Source organism: Oncorhynchus tshawytscha, linkage group LG06 (assembly GCF_018296145.1).
Source record: "Oncorhynchus tshawytscha isolate Ot180627B linkage group LG06, Otsh_v2.0, whole genome shotgun sequence".
Classification (NCBI taxonomy): domain Eukaryota; kingdom Metazoa; phylum Chordata; class Actinopteri; order Salmoniformes; family Salmonidae; genus Oncorhynchus; species Oncorhynchus tshawytscha.
Genome location: NC_056434.1, coordinates 57,580,011 through 57,603,366, shown reverse-complemented (window position 1 = coordinate 57,603,366; position 23,356 = coordinate 57,580,011). Strand labels below are relative to the sequence as shown.

Sequence of the window (23,356 nt, the reverse complement as noted above, 5' to 3'; positions counted from 1 at the left end):
GACCTTAACAAGGGCCCCAGCACCAGTGGAAGCAAAATAGCCCCATAACATTAAAGATCCACCACCATATTTTACAGTAGGTATGGGGTTCTTTTCTGCTCATGCTTTCTCATTTCGACACCAAACCCTCCACTGGTGTGCGTGGCAAAGAACTCTATTTTCATGTCATTCAACATGTAAACAATGTAAATGCCTGGAGTTTGCTTAACGGCATTGTCACTTGGATTGGAACCCATTCTTTAGTCAGATGACATGAAAATAAAGCTCTTTGGCCACTCACACCAGTGTTGTACCCCTTTTCTTATCTGACACCATTGCTCGACAGCTTGGAAATGACTTGTGCTTTTTACATTTGTTGGCCCTGAGGCCACATCTTTTCCCCAATAAACATGCACATACTGTGTCTTCGGAAAGTATTCACACCCCTTTTCCCACATTTTAGTATGCAACAGCCTGAATTTAAAATGTATTAAATCTAGATTTTGGGTCACTAATCTACTTAAAAAAATATATATATTCAAAGCTGAAATGTCTGGTGTCAATAAGTATTAAACCCTTTGTTATGGCAAGCAAAATAAGTTCAGGAGTAAAAATGTGCTTAACAAACAAATCACATAAGTTGCAAGGACTTATTTCGTGTTCAGTAATAGTGGTTAACATGATTTTTGAATAACTACCCCATCTCTGCACCCCACAATCGAATAGTGAATTTCAAGAACAGATTCAACCACAAATACTAGGGATGTTTTGCAGTGCCTTGCAAAGAAAGACACCGATTGGCAGATGTCTAAAAATATAGCAGACACTGAATATCCCTTTGAGCATGGTGAAGTTATTAATTAGGCTTTGGATGGTGGACGGCTGAGCAGCGGAGAGTGCCAGAGCCCGAATGGGAGTCTCTGGAAGAGTTCAAGGAGGGATACCGCAGAGAGGTTTTGGCTAGGAGTATGCTGCAGTGCAGGCGTTTGGAAGAGCGTGATACCAGTCCGGTGCCATCTGCGCCGGCTCCACGCACCAGGCCTCCAGTGTGCCTCTAGCCCGGAGCGTCCTGTGCCGGTTCCTCGCACTCGCCCTGAAGAGCGGGTCATCAGTCCGGTGCCATCTGTGCCAGCTCCCCACACTCACTCTGAAGAGCCAGAGACCGTTAGGGAGGCAATGGAGAAGTTGGGAGAGAGAGAGAGGAGAGAGATGTTATGTAGGTGTGTACTACACAACATTCAACCTGAGGATCCTGTCAGCAGTCTGGTGAGTCCTGGGCCAGCTCCCTGCACCCTCCCGGAAGTGCGTGTCACCAGTCTGGTGCCACCTGTGCCGGCTCCACGCACCAGGCCTCCAGTGTGCCTCCCCAGTCCGGTACGTCCTGTGCCAGCTCCACGCACTCGACCTGAGGAGTGTGTCATCAGTCCGGTGCAACCTGCGCTGATGCCCAGTCCAGGCACGGTGTCCAGTTGCGCTCCCTGGCAGGAGCCTTCCTCTGCGCCGGTGCCCAGTCCGGGCGCGGCATCCAGCCCAACTCCATGGCCGGATCCATGGTCTGGGCGGTGGGCTACGACCCGCGCCGGAGCCGCCACCGACACTAGTCACCCCCCTACGCTCCCCATTTGGTTTCAGGTTTAGCGGTTGGAGTCCACACCTTTGGGAGGGGGTAGTACTGTCACGCCCTGACCATAGAGAGCCCTTGGTTCTCTATGGTGTTTAGGTCAGAGCGTGACTAGGGGGGTGTTTTCTAGGCATTTTATTTCTATGTTGGTGAGTTGTATGGTTCCCAATTAGAGGCAGCTGGTAATCATTGCCTCTAATTGGGGATCATATTTAGGAAGGCCTTTCTCCCACCTGCTTTGTGGGATATTGTTTTGTTGAGTGCTGATGTTGCGTGCTGAGTGCTGATGTGCTTAACTTTCATGATATGTTTATTGTTTTTTGTTCAAGTTTCACGGTAATAAATATGTGGAACCCTTGGTCCGTCCTTCAAAACGATCGTGACAACAACAATACAGGTATCCTTGGGGCGGCAGGATAGCCTAGTGGTTAGAGAGTTCGACTAGTAACCGGAAGGTTGCAAGTTCAAACCCCCGAGCTGACAAGGTACAAATCTGTCGTTCTGCCCCTGAACAGGCAGTTAACCCACTGTTCCTAGGCCGTCATTGAAAATAAGAATTTGTTCTTAACTGACTTGCCTAGTTAAATAAAGGTAAAATTAAAAAAAATCCTTCCTGAGTCAGTTGCGGGAGAGGAAGGAAACCGCTCAGGGATTTCACCATGAGACCAATAGGGATTTTAAATCAGTAAAATGATTGTTATATGAGAACTTATCAACAACATTGTAGTTACTCCACAATAAATGACAGAGTGAAAAGGAAGCCTTTACAGAATAAAAAATATTCCAAAATGCACCCTTTTTGCAACACGGCACTTAAGTAATACTGCAAGAAATTTTGCAAAGAAATTAACTTTTTGAATACAAAGCCTTATATTTGGGGCAAATTCAACACAATACATTACTGTGAGCTTGAAGTATTTTTAAAAGAATAATGGGGAAAATATTGTACAATCCAGGTGTGCAACATTCTTAAATGTTGACTCAGAGGTGTGAATACTTATGTAAATGAGATATTTATGTATTTCATTGTCAATACATTTGCAAACATTTCTTAACATGTTTTCACTTTGTCGTCAGCAAACTTAATGAGGTATGAGGTATTGTGTGTCGATTTTTAAATTTTGAATGAATCCATTTTGAATTCAGGCTATAACACAACAAAATGTGCAATATGTCAAGGGGTATGAATGCTTTCTGAGGACACTGTGTATCAGTGTAGTGGTTAGTATATTAATGAAAGGTTAACCTACTGTACCACCTTTTCATGATAGGCTACTCCTCTTGGCTGAGGTAGAGCCTCTCCCTGAGAAATAAGAGAAGACCATTGAAATACAGTGCCTAGTGAAAGTCTACACACCCCTTGCACAGCCTTCACATTTTGTTACATTAAAATGACATCTACACAACCAGGTCTACATTTTAAAAGTAAAAGAAAGTTACAGAATATTGTCAAAATTTATTGCAAAAAAGAGTACAACAAAGATGTCTTGATTGAGTATGTCTTCACATCCCTGAGTTAATGCTTGGTGGAAGCACCTTTGGCAACCATTACAGCTGTGAATCATTTTTTATAAGATTCTACAAACTTTTTACAAATCTTCATGCAACATAGATCCATTTTTTAAAAATTGCTCAAGCTCAGTAAAGCTCAGGAATCATTAATAGATAGCAATATTCAATTCTTGTCTCTGACATTCAAGACAATTTAAGTCAGGACTGAGACTAAACTACTCGGGAACACTCAACTCCTCCTGGAAAGCATTCTAGTGTGTCTTTGGCATTGCAATTTGTGTAATTGTCTCACTAAAAAATAAAACTATCCCAAGGTGTCACGTTCGTCATAATGAGGAGACCAAGGTTCAGCGTGATAAGAATATATACTTCTTTTAATGAAGAATAAACACTGAACAAACTATACAAAACAACCGTGACGCTATGAGACACGAGTACTGACAGGCAACTACACATAGACAATAACCCACAAAACCAATCATCTCTATTTCTTGAACTGTATTGTTGGTTAAGTAAGCATTCGGCGCATATGACAAATTAAATTGGATTTGATTTGAATATTGCTGTCCATCAATGATTCCCAGCCAAGTTTACTGAGCTTGAACAATTTTGACAAAAACAATGGACATGTGTATTTTGCCCTAATGGTTGTGCAAGGTTGGTAGAATATTATTCACAGCTGAGCTGTAATGACTGCCAAAGGTGATTCTACCAAGTATTCATTTTAGGCTGTGAAGACATACACTGTCAATACATTCTCTTTTGATATTTATTTTTGTGGAAAATGTTGTATACTTTTTCTTTCACTTTTAAAATGTGGAGTAGGTTGGTAGGATAAAAATAAATAAATGTAAATCCCTTTTTTTATTGAATTTTAAGGCAGCAAAATGTGAAGCCTGTGCAGGGGGTGTGTAGATGTTCACTGGCGACTGTATAATAGAATAACAATTCTATTTCTAGACTATATTGATATTCTATTCATTATATTTTTCATGGAGGAGACCTCCTCACTCACTGGGCCAGCAGCATACCACCCTGCATCCCACTGCTGGCTTGCTTCTGAAGCTAAGCAGGGTCTTGGTTGGTCCCTGGATGGGAGACCAGATGCTTCCGGAAGCTGTCTTTTGGATAGGACATTAAACGGATGTCCTTACTCTCTGTGTTCAGAGATGGCCCATGGCACTTATCGTCAGAGAAGGGGTGTTAACTTCGGTGTCCTGGCTAAATTCCCAATCTGGCTCTCAGTCACCTAATCATCCCCAGTTTACAATTGGTCCTTTCATCCCCCCTCCTCTCCCCTGTAACTATTCCCCAGGTTGTTGCTGTAAATGAAAATGTGTTCTCAGTCAACTTACCTGGTTAAATAAACAAAATGAACTTCAGTCACTCTGTATAAAAGGTAACTCAAGCAGCCCTGTCACCTTACTAGGTGTTCCCACTTCTTCCACCTTCCCCCACCTACTAGTGGACTTGGCAGTGCTCACCTGTGTTTTTTTCTGCCTCCCACGGCCAGCTGCAAGGAGACAAAGGTCGGACTGAGGGGAGATGAGGAGGTGGGGATGGGATGGGAGATTACCTCAGCTCATCTTGATTTAATCCTCCTGAAAGAGAGAGGATGGCTTCAACCCTTTTTTAAAATTTTACCTTTATTCAACTAGGCAAGTCAGTTAAGAACAAATTCTTATTTTCAATGACGGCCTAGGAACAGTGGGTTAACTGCCTGTTCAGGGCCAGAACAACAGACCTTGTCAGCTCGGGGGTTTGAACTTGCAACCTTCCGGTCACTAGTCCAACACTCTAACCACTAGGCTACGCTGTCAACCCTGACAGAAGCATTATAGAGTCCGCATTGCAGCTCACGCTGGGACAACTTTAAACAGCAGCCTGTTATATACTGAACAAAAATATAAACACAACATGCAACAGTTTCTAAGATTTTACTGAGTTGAAAGGAAATCAGTCAATTGAAATAAATTAGGCCTGAATCTATGGTTTTCACATAGGAATACAGATCACATATAAGCGAAGTTACTTAATCATCTCGCATCGGACCAATACAAAAGCCCTTTAACCCACATGAGCCCAGTCCTTGATGAACAGAGAAACCATACACACACTCACCTAGGTGTATTTTAAGTTTACGTCAACTCTGCCAATGGACCTTTCACTTTGATAATACACTTTGCCACAGAACATGACGTGAAAACTCATAACAACACTCAGTGGGACATGATTTAGTGTAGGCCTACTGAGAGGCCTGGATTGCATCCCAAATGGCACCCTATTCCCTACATAGTGCACTTATTTTGACCAGAGCCCTTTAAATGCCACCCGCCCCATCCCTTATTTCTCACTGTTTGTCCTATGGTCAAATTTAGTCTGTCACATTTTGATATAGGTCAACTGTGGACTGGCCTTGTATTTATTCCCATCCTTTTCACTGCTCCTCAAATCATGGAGACATTAGTAAATAGGGCAGAAAATATTTCTCTATAGTGCTGGGAGTTAAGTGCGTGTTTGCTCACGGTATGTCTGTGAGCTGATGGAACATGACCGTGAGGAAGGAGAGGATGTGTGTCAGAAGTCTCTCTTTCCTTCTCCCTCTGTTCTCATGAAACACAGCTCTTTCATGAGACAAGCCTGTACTGCAGAAGAAGAAAAAACATAGAAAGGGCTTGAATTATTTGTCCAATACATTCGGGAATGAGAATCTACTTTTCTTGGCTGTCATTATCCTTACAACATTTTAGCAATACATTTCAGTTTTCAATTCAGCTGTCCGTTTCCTGACAATGTTTATTCACTGGATTAAGACCTACTATTAAACAACATTTAAATGTCTTGAATGACTCGAATCAAACCATTTAATGGCTTCATTACTCAAGACCAAATGTTGTTGTGGTACAATGGTGACTAATGGAAACGGCAATAAAAATGTTGCTATTGTGGTCAGTGGTAACCTAATTTCAACATTATCTCTCTCTCCCTCCCCACATTGTCCCTCCCCTCCCCTCCCCATCTCTCCTCTATTTCCCTCAGTTCTTTGCATCCAGGCAGCACCTATCCAGTTCACCAAGGAGCCCAAATCCCAGGATGCATTGCATGGCCGCAGTGCCATGCTCCGCTGTGAGGTCAGCGACCCAGCAGACATCCAGTATGGCTGGCTAAACAACGGTCAGCCCCTGGATGACACCGAGAGGCGGTTCCGCGAGGTCAGCAACCTCAAGTTCACGGCGGTGGACCGGAGAGTGGACACTGGCAACTTTGAATGCGTGGCCACCAACACGGTCACAGGAGAGGAGGCCCACTCTACTAACGCTTCTTTCAACATCAAGTGTGAGTGTTAATACATGTCCCCTACACTTGGTGTTGTGTTCCTTGAGGTGCAACATTCGGAATAGATGTTAAATGCTGCAAATAAAAAATTTATGAATATAGTTGACATGGTGCCCGGGTCATCATGACAGAAAATCATATCTGTTACAAAAAATGCATTTCTATCTCACCGTTTTGCAACGTTTGCACCCTTTTGAACATACCCTTAACCATGCGCTGAACATGTGCAAGATTTTCCTCATGGACGTTAAAATACAGCCCACAAGTTTCAGCTTTGCAACACTGGTGGATTGTTATGTCTCAAAGCAGTCTACCTAAATTAAAAAGCCACATAAAAGCCTCAATATAGAATGTCAGGTAAGATTTGTACGAGATGAGAAAATGTTTCTATACCTTGTGGGTACCTTGTTCTTTGTTGCCTCCCTCCCATTCAAAAGGAAACTTGATATGTGTGCCACCAAGCATGTGTTTCTTGTTTCTTTTCTCTGTTGTGTAACACTCACTTTTCCCACAACCCCTCAAAAGGCTTTTGTGTGTCGAAATTACTGAGGAGTGAAACTCACCTTACAGCCATATCATTACTTACGTTCTAGATTAACAGTGTCTTGTTTCGAGACATTATTCATTCATGTTTTTCTCAACTGCCCCAAAAACCCAAACCCTTTGCCGTTTTAAGGCCTCTTAGTACTCAGAGATCTCTTACTAAAACAAATCAAAGTGTATTGGTCGTGTACAAAGATTTGCAGATGTTGTCACAGGTGCAGCGAAATGCTTGTGTTTCTAGCTCCAACAGTGCAGTAATAATACCTAGTATTACAAAACAATACGCACATAATCCAAAAAGTAAAGAGAAAGAAATGAAGGAATATCAGAACGAGCAATATATATATATACACATACATACAGTGCATTCGGAAAGTATTCAGACCCCTTGACTTTTTCCACATTTTGTTACATTTCAGCCTTATTCAAAAATGTATTAAATTAATTTCATCATCAATATATACACACAATACCCCATAATGACAAAGCAACAACAGGTTTTTAGAAATGTTTGCAAATGTATTACAAATAAAAAACAGATACAGTGGGGCAAAAAAGTATTTAGTCAGCCACCAATTGTGCAAGTTCGCCCACTTAAAAAGATGAGAGAGACCTGTAATTTTCATCATAGGTACACTTCAACTATGACAGACAAAATGAGAAGAAAAAAATCCAGAAAATCACATTGTAGGATTTTTTATGAATTTATTTGCAAATTATGGTGGAAAATAACTATTTGGTCACCTACAAACAAGCAAGATTTCTGGCTCTCACAGACCTGTAACTTCTTCTTTAACCTCTAGCTTCGAGCAATCCCGTATCCGGGAGCGTAATCATAGCCTCAAGCTCATTACCATAACGCAACGTTTCCTATTCATGAAAATCGCAAATGAAATGAAATAAATATATTGAAACACAAGCTTAGCCTTTTGTTAACAACACTGTCATCTCAGATTTTCAAAATATGCTTTAACCAAAGCTACACAAGCATTTGTGTAAGAGTATTGATAGCCTAGCATAGCATTAAGCCTAGCATTCAGCAGGCAACATTTTCACAAAAACAAGAAAAGCATTCAAATAAAATAATTTAATAATAATAATAAAAATAATTTGTTTTCAATGACGAGACTTTCAGTTAGATAGCAAATGTTCATTTTTTCCAAAAAGATTATTTGTGTAAGAGAAATAGCTCTGTTTTGTTCAACACGTTTGGCTAAGAAAAAAAAACGAAGTCACTTACAACGCCAAACTTTTTTCCAAATTAGCTCCATAATATCGACAGAAACATGGCAAACGTTGTTTAGAATCAATCCTCAAGGTGTTTTTCACATATCTATTCGATAATCTATCAGTGGTGGCAGCTGGCTTCTCATCAGAAGAAAACGGAAAAATACTGCAGCTGGAGATTACGCAATAATTGCGACGGAGGACACCAAGCGACCACCTGGTAAATGTAGTCTCTTATGGTCAATCTTCCAATGATATGCCTACAAATACGTCACAATGCTGCAGACACCTTGGGGAAAACGTGGAAAAGGTAAGCTGACTCCTAGCTCCTCCACAGCCATATAAGGAGTCATTGCCAAGAGGCGGTTTAAAAAAATGTGGCTCTTCCTGATTGTATTTTTATCTGTTTTTTTTTCTGTAACATCAGTTCTGTGGCACTCACAGACAATATCTTCGCAGTTTTGGAAACGTCAGAGTGTTTTCTTTCCAAAGCTTTGAATTATATGCATAGTCGAGCATCTTTTCGTGACAAAATCTCTTGTTTAAAACGGGAACGTTTTTCATCCAAAAATTAAAAGAGCGCCCCCTATATCGAAGAAGTTAAGAGGCCCCTCTGTCCTCCACTCGTTACCTGTATTAATGGCACCTGTTTGAACTTGTTATCAGTATAAAAGACACCTGTCCACAACCTCAAACAGTCACACTCTAAACTCCACTATGGCCAAGACCAAAGAGCTGTCAAAGGACACCAGAAACAAAATTGTAGACCTGCACCAGGCTGGGAAGACTGAATCTGCAATAGGTAAGCAGCTTGGTTTGAAGAAATCAACTGTGGGAGCAATTATTAGGAAATGGAAGACATACAAGACCACTGATAATCTCCCTCGATCTGGTGCCCCACGCAAGATCTCACCCCGTGGGGTCAAAATGATCACAAGAACGGTGAGCAAAAATCCCAGAACCGCACGGGGGGACCTAGTGAATGACCTGCAGAGAGCTGGGAAACAAAATAACAAAGCCTACCATCAGTAACACACTAGGCCGCCAGGGACTCAAATCCTGCAGTGCCAGACGTGTCCCCCTGCTTAAGCCAGTACATGCATGACAATGATCCCAAACACACCGCCCGGGCAACGAAGGAGTGGCTTCGTAAGATGCATTTCAAGGTCCTGGAGTGGCCTAGCCAGTCTCCAGATGTCAACCCCATAGAAAATCTTTGGAGGGAGTTGAAAGTCCGTGTTGCCCAGCAACAGCCCCAAAACATCACTGCTCTAGTGGAGATCTGCATGGAGGAATGGGCCAAAAACCTTGTGAAAAACTTACAGAAAACGTTTGACCTCTGTCATTGCCAACAAAGGGTATATAACAAAGTATTGAGATAAACGTTTGTTATTGACCAAATACTTATTTTCCACCATAATTTGCAAATAAATTCATAAAAAATCCTACAATGTGATTTTCTGGATTTTTTTTCTCTAATTTTGTCTGTCGTAGTTGAAGTGTACCTATGATGAAAATGACAGGCCTATATGTCTATATAAGGTCCCATAGTTGACAGTGCAACCATCTCTTCAGCACTCCACCAATCAGGCTTTTATGGCAGAGTGGCCAGACGGAAGCCACTCCTCAGTACAAGGCACATGCCAGCCTGCTTGGAGCTGTTGTGCCTTCTTCACCACAATGTCTGTGTGAAGGGACCATTTCAGGTCGTCAGTGATGTGCATGCCGATGAACTTGAAGCTTTTGACCCTCTCCACAGCCGCCCCGTCTATGGATGGGGTGTGCTCTGTCTGCTGTCTCCTGTAGTCCACAATCAGGAGGGGGCTGGGCACACACCCCTGTGGGGCCCCCGTGTTGAAGATCAGCGTGGCTGAGGTGTTGTTGCCCACCTTAACCAATTGGGGTCGGCCCGTCAGGAAGTCAAGGACCCAGTTGCACAGGGAGGGGTTCAGACCCAGGGCCCTGAGCTTAGTGATGAGCTTGGTGGGTACTATGGTGTTGAAGGCTGAGCTGTAGTCGATGAACAGCATTCTTACATAGTTATTTCTCTTGTCCAGGTGGGATAGGGCAGTGTGCAGTGCAATGGCGATTGCGTCGTCTGTGTATCTGTTGGGGCTGTATGCGAATTGTAATGTGTCTAGGTTGTCGGGTAAGGTGGAGGTGATGTAGGCCCTTAACTAGCCTCTCAAAGCACTTCATGATGACAGAAGTGAGATCTACAGGGCGATAGTCATTTAGTTCAGTTACCTTCGCTTTCTTGGGTACAAGAACAATGGTGGACATCTTGAAGCAAGTGGACACAACAGACTGGGAAATGGAGAAATTAAATATGTCCTTAAACACCAGCCGACTGGTCTGCACATGCTCTGAGGAAGCGGCTTGGGATATCGTCTGGGCCTGCAGTCTTGCGAGGGTTAACACACTTAAGTGACTTACTCATGTCGGCCGCAGAGAAAGAGAGCACACAGTCCTGTCACATAACCAGTCCTGTCACAATATGTTCCTGTCACATAACCAAACCACAGCAGCCCTCTTGTGTTTCAGTATGAAAACCAAGGGAACTCTGTCCAGCTGCACTTCTGATACAAGCAGCAGCCTTATTTAGTCCTGGGGGTGAAGCCCTCCAGGAAGGGACTGGTGAAAAGGCTTTGTTTCTCAGGAACTCAGTTGATATATCGGAACGTATGTCCCTTTTCCCACATGATGGCCTTTAAAAACAACTGATGGCTTTTTAGAAAGCAGCTGGATAAGGCAATACCCAGATGATTCCACTGTTTCCCTTCAACGTGTTGGCTGGGTGGTTTTGACTGTGTAGTCAAGGCTAGGTTTGTCCTGTAGCTCCTGAGCACAGAAGAAGCAGATGAGCATTAGATTGCAGAGTAATGGAGCAACACAGAACACACGGGCATGCTCGTACGCACGCACGCACGCACGCACACACGCACACACACACACACACACACACACACACACACACACACACACACACACACACACACACACACACACACACACACACACACACACACACACACACACACACACACACACACACACGTCAATGAGGCTGTGGCGTTTGCTGCCTTGGCTCTGCTCCTATTACTGAAGGACAGCCTGTTATCCCAAAGAAACATTATGTTTGAGGCCCTCGTCTGACCTGAAGGAAAATGCTTTTATGTCCTTTAATTAAAAGTGATTTATCGCTGCAATAAAAGCGTAGACTGACTCACTGACAGAGATAAAAACAAGTTAAACATGAACTACCAGTTGTCATAACCCAGAATAAACTAGATGATCTTCCAGGTCACGATTGTCAATTCAAAGAACTCAAGAATGCTTTTATGTGTTAATCGTTATTAAATATGGTGAACGTTTTTTCTTCTAATTAAAAATGGACTTTTATGGGTCTCCCGAGTGGCGCAGTGGTCAAAAGCATTGCAACTCAGTACTAGAGGCATCACTACAGACATCCTGGTTCAAATCCAGGCTGTATCACAACTGGCCGTGATTGGGAGTCCCATAGGGCAGGGCACAATTGGCTCAGCGTCGTCTGGGTTTGGCCGGTGTAGGCTGTCATTGTAAATACGAATTTTCTCTTAACTGACTTGCCTAGTTAAATAAAAGATTCAATATGTGTACCTGACCTGAAGTTCTATACTTGTGCAAGTGAGAGAGACAGGAGAATTCAGGAGTGAGAGAGACAGGAGAGTATTAAGTGTATTCATGAACTTTTGTATGAGCTCATGCATGTACAGTATGTGCATACGCTCTGAGTGGTAGTTGTATATAGTCCACTTTTCCTTGACACAGGGGTGTGCGAGAACATGTTTATAGGTCACCCTATATCAAACAGGCTACTCGGTGGTTCAGGAGGCCAAAGGTTGTACGTGTACAGTGCTTTCAGAAAGTATTCAGACCCCTTGACTTTTTCCACATTTTGTTTACAGCCCTATTCTAAAATGGATGAAATAAATTAAAAATCCTCAGCAATCTACACACAACACCCCCTAATTACAAAGCAAAAACAGGTTTATAGATTTTTTTTCTCCAAATGTATAAAAAAAAAGCAGAAAACCTTATTTACATAGGTATTCAGACCCTTTGTTATGAGACTCAATTGAGCTCTGGTGCATCCTGTTTCCATTGACCATCCTTGAGATGTTTCTACAACTTGAATGGAGTCCACCTGTGGTACATTCGATTGATTGGACATGATTTGGAAAGGCACACACCTGTCTATATAAGGTCCCACAGTTGACAGGGCACGTCAGAGAAAAAAACAAGCCACGAGGTCGAAGGAATTGTCCGTAGAATTCCCAGACAGGATTGACTCGAGGCACAGATCTGGGGAAGGTTACCAAAAAATGTCTGCAAGCATTGAAGGTCCCCAAGAACACAGCGGCCTCCATCATTCTTATATTGAAGAAGTTTGGAACCACCACTAATCTTCCTAGAGCATTCTCAGCAATCGGGGGAGAAGGGCCTTGGTCAGGGAGGTGACCAATAACCTGATGGTCATTCTGACAGAGCTCTAAAGTTCCTCGGGGGAGATGGGAGAACCTTCCGGAAGGAAAACCATTTCTGCAGCACTCCACCAATCAGGCCTTTACGGTCGAGTGGCCAGATGGAAGCTACTCCTCAGTAAAAAGGCACATGGCAGCCCGCTTGGAGTTTGCCAAATGGCACCTAAAGACTATCAGACCATGAGAAACAAGATTCTTTGGTCTAATGAAACCAAGGTTGAACTCTGGCCTGAATGCTAAGCGTCTGGAGGAAACCTGGCACCATCCCTACAGTGAAGCATGGTGGTGGCAGCATCAGGGAATGATGAACAGAGCAAAGTACAGAAAGATCCTTGATGAAAACTTGCTCCAGAGCGCTCAGGACCTCAGACTGGGGCGAAAGTTCACCTTCCAACAGGACAACGACCCTAAGCACACAGCTAAGACAACGCAGGAGTGGCTTCGGGACAAGTCTCAGAATGTCCTTGAGTGGCCCAGCCAGAGCCCGGACTTGAACCCTATCGGACATCTTTGGAAAGACCTGAAAATAGCTGTGCAGCAAAGCTCCCCATCCAAACTGACAGAAGTTGAGAGAATCTGCAGAGAAGAATGGGTGAAACTCACCAAATACAGGTGTGCAAAGCTTGTAGCATCATACCCAAGAAGACTCAAGGCTGTAATCCCTGCCAAAGGTGCTTCAACAAAGTACTGAGTTTTATAAATGAGTAAAAATGTATAGAAACCTGTTTTTGCTTTGTCATTATGGGGTATAGTGTGTTGATTGATGAGGGGGAAAAAATGATTGAATGAAGTTTAGAATATGGCTGTAACGTAAAAAATATGGAAAAAGTCAAGGGGTCTGAATATTTTCCGAAGGCACTGTATGCACACGTCTCTGAGTGTGCGTGTCTATGGTGGTTTGCATGTATTTTTACACTTGTCCTACACACTGTGGACAAGAGGGTGTTGATAGAGCATCCTATCAAACAGGCCTTTCTGAGGGCTAATCGCTTAGGCCCTTTGAGGTTGGCTGGTGGATGGATGAGGCTTCTGTCAGAACAAGGGCAGCGTAAGAATGCCATGTGATTGTTTGAGGACGGCGCCCCGCGTCAAAATATTTCTCCACCGGCACAGGTTTCATAAATTCACAAATCGCGATTTAAAATATTCACTTACTTTTTGAAATTCTTCCTCTGATTTGTCATCCAAAGGGTCCCAGCTATAACATGTAGTGTTGTTTTGTTAGATAAAATCCTACTTTATACCCCAAAAAGTCCATTTAGTTGGCGCCAACGATTTGAGTAATCCACTCCATACCGCTAAACTTTGTTAAAACAAGTCATTTGACTCCTCAGATACCATAAAATGTTATCAAACTATAATATTTCATATGGAAAGAAGTATGTTTAATAGGAAAACGATATTAACAGGTGCATATCGTCTTCATCGCGCGTGCATACACAAATTTCCAATAGTGTGTCCCAGTACTAAAACTCATTATTCTTACTCGTTTTGGAGGAAACAAGCCTGAAACCTTGAACATTGAGTTCTGACACCCAGTGGAAGCCATAGGAATTGCATACTGGGAGGTAAATTTAATTATTTCCCTATACTTTCCACTGTAAGAGCATGGGCTCTCAAAAAAAACCATTCTGGTTTGTCTCTGGATTGTCTACTACCATATCTAGTCTCCTATATTATTTGAACATTTCCCCAAATTTCAGATTGTTTTCTTTCCAATGGTACCAATTATATGCATATCCTGGCTTCAGGGCCTGAACAACAGGCGTTTTACTTTGGGCACGTCAGTCAGGCGGAAACTGAGAAAAAAGGACCCTAGCCTGAAGAAGATTTTTTTTAAATATATATATATCTTGGAGGAGTTCCCACATATGCTGAACACTTGCTAGCTGCTTTTCCTTCACTCTCCTGTCCAACTCATCTCAAATGAGTTGAGGTCAGGTGATTGTGGAGGCCAGGTCATCCGATGCAGCACTCCATCACTCTCCTTCTTGATCAAATAGTTCTTACACAGCCTGGAGGTGTGTTTTGGGTCATTGTTCTGTTGAAAAACAAATGATAGTCCCTCCAAGCGCAAACTAGCTGGGATGGCGTATTACTGCAGAATGCTGTGGTAGCCATGCTGGTTAAGTGTGCCTTGAATTCTATGTAAATCACAGACAGTGTCACCAGCAAAACACCATCAAACCTCCTCCTCCATGCTTCACGGTGCGAACCACACATGCAGAGATCATCCGTTCACCTACTCTGCATCTCACAAGGACATGGCGGTTGGAACCAAAAATCTAAAATTTGGACATATTTCCATGGTCTAATGTTCATTGCTCATCTAATGTTTCTTGGCCCAAGCAAGTCTCTTCTTATTATTTATGTCCTTTAGTAGTGGTTTCTTTGCAACAATTCTATTGGCCTAAATTATTTATGGACTAACTAAATAATCACGCAATTACACAAACAGGATAGCTTCCCCATTGATTACTACACAATGCAATGAAAAGTCCCTAGTGGAATAACCCGATATGATGGCTTGTTAAAAAAATGAAAAGGGAGGGGCATGTAAGAAAGAGCCAGAGAAGAGACAAAGGACTTTACCTACAGTTGAATAATACGCTCATCGTAAATATGGATAGTTAGCACCCCAACAACCACTCATTCGGATTTTGAAATGCTTGTAAATATTTACGATTGTATGTCTTCATTGTCTCTGTTGAAATCGCTGGTCCATCTGGGGAGAGTAGTTCGACAGAAGTCTCTGGTTTGTCCCCAAAGGTCACGATGGCTTTTGTAGTTGAAGCTTTTTGGTTTCGAAGTGTCTGTGAGAACGGATCTTCCAGAGGAAGTGTTCGTTAGAATGAATCTTTAAAGTACCACCCAGTGGTTCTCAGTCGAGTTTACTAGACTAAAGTACTTAAACAGCTGCAGACTGAATGTTCACGTGTAGTCTTCTTCTTTGAGAGAGTTTCAGAGTTTCTAACCATTTCAACGTGCAACTACACTCCGTGTTTTTCTGGTCTCATAGAGTCGGACCATTCGTGACGTCTGGTTCAACACCGTCCGTCTGCTTGGTCTGATATGTTAAATCTTCACAAGGGGTTTTATGCACTCTGGCAAAAGGGGCATTCCATGACGCCTACATAATGTCTGTGCTCACGTGGTTGTGGTCACTGACTGGGTAGAGCTTTTATATGAAAAATAATTATCATTTAGAAGGCTAACATCAGATTTCATCTTCTCACAGATAGTTTCATATTTAATCATATAAGTTCCACAACATTTAGATGTAAATCTGATAAATGGGAAATACGTATACACATTCAGAAATACAGCTATGTTGTTAAACCGTCCTTAATGAGATCCCAAAACACCATCTGATCTGACATAATTGTTCTTTCAGTGCCCACGGACCATTCCAACTGTTTGGATTACAGAAATATTGTTTCAATATCCATCAATCTTGGATGTCACAGTCCTACAAAATCTCTCTGTTGTAACAAAGATATTTTTAACTTCCATTTGCAGAGCGGGAGAGAGAGAGTTCCTGCAGGTATTTACAACCATCATAAAACGGCCAACTTCACCCCTCTCCCCTTCTGCAGGAGAGGCTAGTTGAGAACAAGTTCTCATTTGCAACTGCGACCTGGCCAAGATAATGCATAGCAATTTGACACATACAACAACACAGAGTTACACATGGAATAAACAAAGCATACAGTCAATAATACAGTAGAAAAAATAAAACAAAAAGTCTATATACAGTAAGATAAGGGAGTTAAGGAAATAAATAGGCCATGGTGGCGAAGTAATTACAATATAGAAATTAAACACTGGAATGGCAGATATGGAGAAGGAGAAGATGAATGTGCAAGTAGAGATACTGGGGTGCAAAGGAGAAAGATAAATAAATACAGTATGGGAATGAGGTAGATAGATGAGCTATGTACAGGTGCAGTGAACTGTGAGCTGCTCTGACAGCTGGTGCTTAAAGCTAGTGAGGGAGATATGAGTCTCCAGCTTCAGTGATTTCTGAAGTTCGTTCCAGTCATTGGCAGCAGAGAACTGGAATGAGAGGCGGCCAAAGGAGGAATTGGCGTTGGGGGGTAACCAGTGAAATATACCTGCTGGAGCGTGTGCTACGAGTGGGTGCTGCTATGGTGACCAGTGAGCTGAGATAAGGCAGGGCTTTACCTAGCAGAGACTTGTAGATAACCTGTAGCCAGTGGGTTTGGCGAAGAGTATGAAGCGAGGCCCAACCAACGAGAGCGTACAGGTCGCAGTGGTGGGTAGTGTATGGGGCTTTGGTGACAAAACGGATGGCACTGTGATAGACTGCATCCAATTTGTTGAGTAGAGTGTTTGAAGCTATTTTATAGATGACATCGCCGAAGTCGAGGATCGGTAGGATGGTCAGTTTTACGAGGGCATGTTTGGCAGCATGAGTGAAGGATGATTTGTTGCGACATAGGAAGCCGATTCTAGATTTCATTTTGGATTGGAGATGCTTAATGTGAGTCTGGAAGGAGAGTTTACAGTCTAACCAGACACCTAGATATTTGTAGTTGTCCACTTATTCTAAGTCAGAGCCGTCCAGAGTAGTGATGCTGGACAGGCGGGCAGGTGCGGGCAGTGATATATTGAATAGCATGCATTTAGTTTTACTTGCATTTAAGAGTAGTTGGAGGCCACGGAAGGAGAGTTGTATGGCATTGAAGCTCGTCTGGAGGTTAGTTAACACAGTGTCCAAAGAGGGGCCAGAAGTATACAGAATGGTGTCGTCTGCGTAGAGGTGGATCAGAGAATCACCAAGAGCAACATCATTGATGTATACAGAGAAAAGAGAGCCCGAGAATTTAACCCTGTGGCACCCCTATAGAGACTGCCATAGGTCCGAACAACAGGCTTGACACACTGAACTCTTATCTGAGAAGTAGTTAGTGAACCAGGCGAGGCAATCATTTGAGAAACAAAGGCTGCCGAGTCTGCCAATAAGAATGTGGTGATTGACAGAGTCGAAAGCCTTGGCCAGGTCGATGAATACGGCTGCATGACCTTCATGTCTTAAAGTAATGATGGACTGTCGTTTCTCTTTGTTTATTTGAGATGTTCTTGCCATAATATGGATTTGGTCTTTTACCAAATAGGGATAACTTCTGTATACCACCCCTACCTTGTCACAACACAACTGATTGTCTCAAATGCATTAAGAAGGTAAGAAATTCCACAAATGAACTTTTAACAAAGCACACCTGTTAATTGAAATGCATTTCCGGTGACTAACTCATGAAGCTAGTTGAGAGAATGCCAAGAGTTTGCAAAGCTGTCATCAAGGCAAAGGGTGGCTACTTTGAACAATCTCAGATATAAAATCTATTTTGATTTAACACTTTTTTGGTCACTACATGATTCCGTATGTGTTATTTCATAGTTTTGATATCTTCACTATTAGTCTACAATGTAGAAATAGTACAAATAAAGAAAAACCTGTGTCCAAACGTTTGACTGGTACTGTAAGTCTACCATCCATATGTGCATTGTATATGAGTATATTTAGACCTAGAAACCCACTACCCACATTTGTCCAGCGATACAGTTGAGTGCAGCTGGGGTCTGGGAGAGTAGATCTGCGTTCCAAACGGCACCCTATTCCCTATATTATGGCCCTGGTCAAAATGGCCCTGGTCAAAAGTAGGGCATTGTATAGCGAATAGGGTGCCATTTGAGACACAGCCTAGCACTAATCTATTTCAGACTCAATGGAGGCTCCTCTAATCCCTTCAATTCAGAGCAGTAATTTAGAGTACAATTAAGCCCTGTGTTTTCTAATGAAGGCTTAGCCTAGTCCCCTCTGCTAGCTCTTTGTTTCAAGGTTTCACGTTTTAAATGTCACGTGCACAAGTACAGTGAATGTCACGTTCTGACCTTAGTTCTTTTGTTATGTATTTGTTTTAATATGGTCAGGGCGTGAGTTGGGTGGGTAGTCTATGTTCCTTTTTCTATGTGGTGTTTTTGTGTTTGGCCCGGTATGGTTCTCAATCAGAGGCAGGTGTCGTTAGTTGTCTCTGATTGAGAATCATACTTAGGTAACCTTTTCCCACCTGTGTGGTGTGGGTGATTATTTTCCGTTTCAGTGTTTGCACTATTCGGGACTGTTTTGGTTTTCATTTTGTTTCTCTTGTTCTTTTTGTATTCTGTATTCATTCTCATTAAATTACATTATGGATACATACGACGCTGCATTTTGGTCCTCCGTGTCACGAATCCCGCTGAAGATGGTGCCCCTTCCTGTTCAGGCGGTGCTCGGCGGTCGTTGTCGTCGCTGGCCTACTAGCTGCCATCGATTCCCTTTCCTTTTGTTTCTGTTAGTTTGGTCTAATTGGTTATACCTGTTTTGAGTTTAGTTTTGTTTGTAGGCTATTTAAGCGCACTAGGCCAGCTGGCTATTGTGCGGCTTGTTCTCTGTTTTATGGTGCTGGTTTATTTTGTGGTCTCTATTTCTCCGGACAGTTTTAGTCCTGTTTGTTTGGACGGGTTGTTTCATGCGCCCTTGTGTTTTGCATGTCCATTTTTTTCGCTGTCATTGGAATAAAGATCCACGTACGGAACTAACCTGATCTCTGCGCTTGACTCCACCCACCATTCATAGAAGCCGTAACAGAAGCCCGCACCATACAGAATGGATTCAGCAGAAGCAGCGACCACCCCTCTCCCAACTATGGAAGAGCGCGTCCATCATCATACAGCTGTCCTCCATCGGATCGGTTCAGCGATGGACCAGAGGATGGAGCGATGGGAGAGGAGTGGTCTACCGACGTCTACCCCAGCTCCCCCACAGACGACGCAACCCACTCCACCAACGTCATCGTCTGGGTCCAGCACATTGCGCCTCTCCCCCCCGAGGGAGTACGATGGAGCGGCGGCTGGGTGCCAGGGATTTTTGCTCCAGCTTGAGCTCTACCTGGCTACCGTGTATCCGACTCCCTCGGGTGAGGAGAGTGTGAGCCTCCTCATCTCCTGTTTGTCGGGTAGGGCCCTGGACTAGGCCAACGCTGTCTGGAACGACCCAGACTCGGTTCGGGACCACTACCCGGAGTTCACCTGCCGTTTTCGAGCTGTGTTCGACCACCCACCAGAGGGCAAAGCGACGGGTGAGCGACTGTTCCACCTCAGACAGGAGACGAGGAGTGCGCAGGACTTCACGTTGGAGTTCCGGACCCTGGCTGCTGGTGCGGGGTGGAATAACAGGGCCATGATGGACCATTACTGATGCAGCCTCCGGGAGGACGTCCGCCGGGAGCTAGCTTGTCGGGACACCACACTCTCCCTCGATGAACTTATAGACATGTCGATCCGACTGGACAACCTGCTAGCTGCCCACGGGCGTTCAGAAAGGGTCCTGTCAATTCCACCTTCTCCGATGGAGTTGGAAGGAGCTGCATCTAGGGGGGCCGGAGGAGGAGGCTCCTCCTGCGCCTACTGTGGCCGGAGAGGACACACTTCGGACCGGTGCTGGAGGAGTCCCTCTGGGAGTCGAGCTGGCAGGCAGAACACTTCTCGGCCACCCCAGGTGAGTAGGCACAAAACTCACCCAGAGCTCCCTGTTGGTCACATGTTTTTGTTTACCTTTTTCCCTGCGTTTTTCCCCTCTCTCCAGCATAAGGCGCTAGTCGATTCAGGCGCAGCTGGGAGTTTTATGGACTCGCCCGTAAGTTGGGTATTCCGTTGGTGCAGATAGACCTACCTTTCTCTGTGCACTCCTTAGATAGCCGACCGTTAGGGTCAGGGCTGGTCAGGGAGGCCATGATTCCGCTGGACATGGTAACGCAGGGGGATCATAGAGAGCAGATCAGTTTCTACCTACCTGTGTGTGTGTGTGTGTGTGTTTAGAGTCAGTATAAATGTGTGTGCATGTTATGTGTGTGTTAGAGTGCATAGAGACAGAGCAAAAATTAAAATACAAGGGTCAACTCAGCTCGACTCTGTGTAGCCATTCTGTTAGCTATTTAGCAGTCTATGGCTGGGGATAGAAGCTTTCAGGAGCCTGTTGGTGTCAGACTTGATGCAACGGTACCGCCTGCTGTGCGGAAGCAGAGAGAACGGTCTATGGCTTAGGTGGCTGGAGTCTTTAGCACATTTCCTGTCCTTCCTTTCACACCGCCTGATATGGAGGTCCTGGATGGCAGCGTGCTTGGCCTCAGTGATGTACTGGGCTGTCCATACCACCTTCTGTAGCGCAATGTGATCGAGGGCGGTGCTTCTAATTACTCTAATATGGAAGATCTCCAGCAATCCAATTCACAGGCAGGATGAATTGAATCACAAAAAGGAGAAACAGACAGTCCATCACCCATAGTCACTTCCTGTTGAACATAGAACGAGGGAGAGTTCGGTTTTGTTGTTTTGAAAAGTTTGTTGTTTTGAAAGTGTATTGGAAAGTTTCTTCAGTATTTAGCTAACTTTTTAGCTTGTATCTCACGACGCAGATGGCCTCAATTGCTGGGACTGCTAGTCTCTCTCCAGTGATCTTTCCAACCAAGGCCAGATCTGAAGAGCTATTTGGCGTAGCAGCTAGCCTAGCTGCTAGCTAGCTGCCTATCAAGCTGTTTGGCCATAATGACCATTGTTATGTTTGGAGGACAAAAGGGGAGGCTTGCAAGCCGAAGAACACCACCCAAACCGTGAAGCACGGGGCTGTGGCAGCATCATGTTGTGGGGGTGCTTTGCTGCAGGAGGGACCGGTGCACTTCACAAATTGGATGGCATCATGAGGGAGGAGAATTATGTGGATATATTGAAGTAACATCTCAGACATCAGTCAGGAAGTTAAAGCTTGGTCGCAAATGGGTCTTCCAAATGGATAATGACCCCAAGCATACTTCCAAAGTTGAGGCAAAATGGCTTAAGGACAACAAAGCCAAGGTATTGGAGTGGCCATCACAAAGCCTGACCTCAATCCTATAGAAAATTTGTGGGCAGAACTGAAAAAGCGTGTGCGAGCAAGGAGGCCTACAAACCTGACTCAGTTATACAGATTTTTTTTCTGAGGTCTTGGCTGATTTCCCCATGATGTCAAGCAAAGACGCACTGAGTTTGAAGGTAGGCCTTGAAATACATCCACAGGTACACCTCCAATTGACTCAAATGATGTCAATTAGCCTATCAGAAACTTCTAAAGCCATGACATCATTTTCTGGAATTTTCCAAGCTGTTTAAAGGCACAGTCAAATTAGTGTATGTAAATTGCTGACCCACTGGAATTGTGATACTGTGAATTATAAGTTAAATAATCCGTCTGTAAACAATTGTTGGAAAAATGATCTGTGTGATGCGAAAAGTATATGTCCTAACCGACTTGCCAAAACAATATTTTGTGAAAAAGAAAATTGTGGAGTGGTTGAAGTTTTAATGACTCCAACCTAGGTATATGTAAACTTCCGACTTCAAATGTAGTATTCCTCTTATCTAGGTGGGTGAGGGCAGATTTCATCGTCTATGGATCTGTTTGTGCGGTATGCAAATATGAGTGGGTCTAGCCTGTCTAGGACACAGGTTCCGCTAACGAAACCCCCCAACATTCTGCTGAAAAGGTAGTGCGGGAAATTCAAAAATATTTTTTTTAAATATTTAACTTTCCCACATTAACAAGTCCAATACAGCAAATGAATCTACCCATCGTATCTGATTTTTATGTTTTATGTTAGTTCACCACCAAATCCAAAAAAACACAGCCATTTTTCCCAGCCAAAGATAGAGTAACAAAAGCAGAATTAGAGATAAAATTAATCACTAACCTTTGATAATCTTCATCAGATGACACTCATATGACATCATGTTACACAATACATTTATGTTTTGTTCGATAATATGCATATTTATATCCACAAATCTCGGTTTACATTGGCGCCATGTTCAGAAATGCCTCCAAAATATCCGGAGTAATTACAGAGAGCCACGTCATATAACAGAAATACTCATCATAAACTTTGACGAAAGATACATGTTTTACATATAATTAAAGATACACTGGTTCTTAATGCAACCGCTGTGTCAGATTTTTAAAAAACGTTAAATAATCTGAGATGGCGCTCAGAAGAAAATATATTTCTCCGCCATGTTGGAGTGAACAGAAATACGAAATTACATCATAAATATTCCCTTACCTTTGATGATCTTTCATCAGAATGCAGTGCAAGGAATCCTAGTCCCGCAATAAATCGTTGTTTTGTTCCATAATGTCCAATTACTAGTGTCCAATTAGCTACTTTTGCTAGCACGTTTAGTTCAAATGTCCAAAAGCTGGCGCTGGTCCAGGCGAACTCGTAAGAAAACTTCAAAAAGTTATATTCCAGGTCGAATAAACTGGTCAAACTAAGTAGAGAATCAATCTTCAGGATGTTATTATCATATATATCCAATAACATTCCAACCGGAGCATTCTTTTTGTGTACAGAGTAATGGAACGCAAGGCGATATCATGACTACTGCGCGTAACCAGGAACTGGCATTCTGCCAGACCAGTGACTCAAATAGCTGCCATCCGGTCCCACATCACACTAGAGGCTTCATTCATGACATCTAGTGGAAGGCGCAGGAAGTGCGAAATCTTATTTGGATGTGAATA

General features: G+C 43.3%; 1 protein-coding gene across 1 annotated transcript in view; it reads left to right on the top strand.

Moving 5' to 3' along the window:
* LOC112253507 (inactive tyrosine-protein kinase 7) overlaps positions 1 to 23,356 on the top strand; it is a 206,001-nt gene that overhangs the window by 103,443 nt on the left and 79,202 nt on the right. The window contains exon 2 of the mRNA XM_042323433.1: positions 6,152 to 6,448. Within this exon, the coding sequence (XP_042179367.1) occupies positions 6,152 to 6,448 (297 nt within the window). The remainder of the gene's footprint in view (positions 1 to 6,151; positions 6,449 to 23,356) is intronic.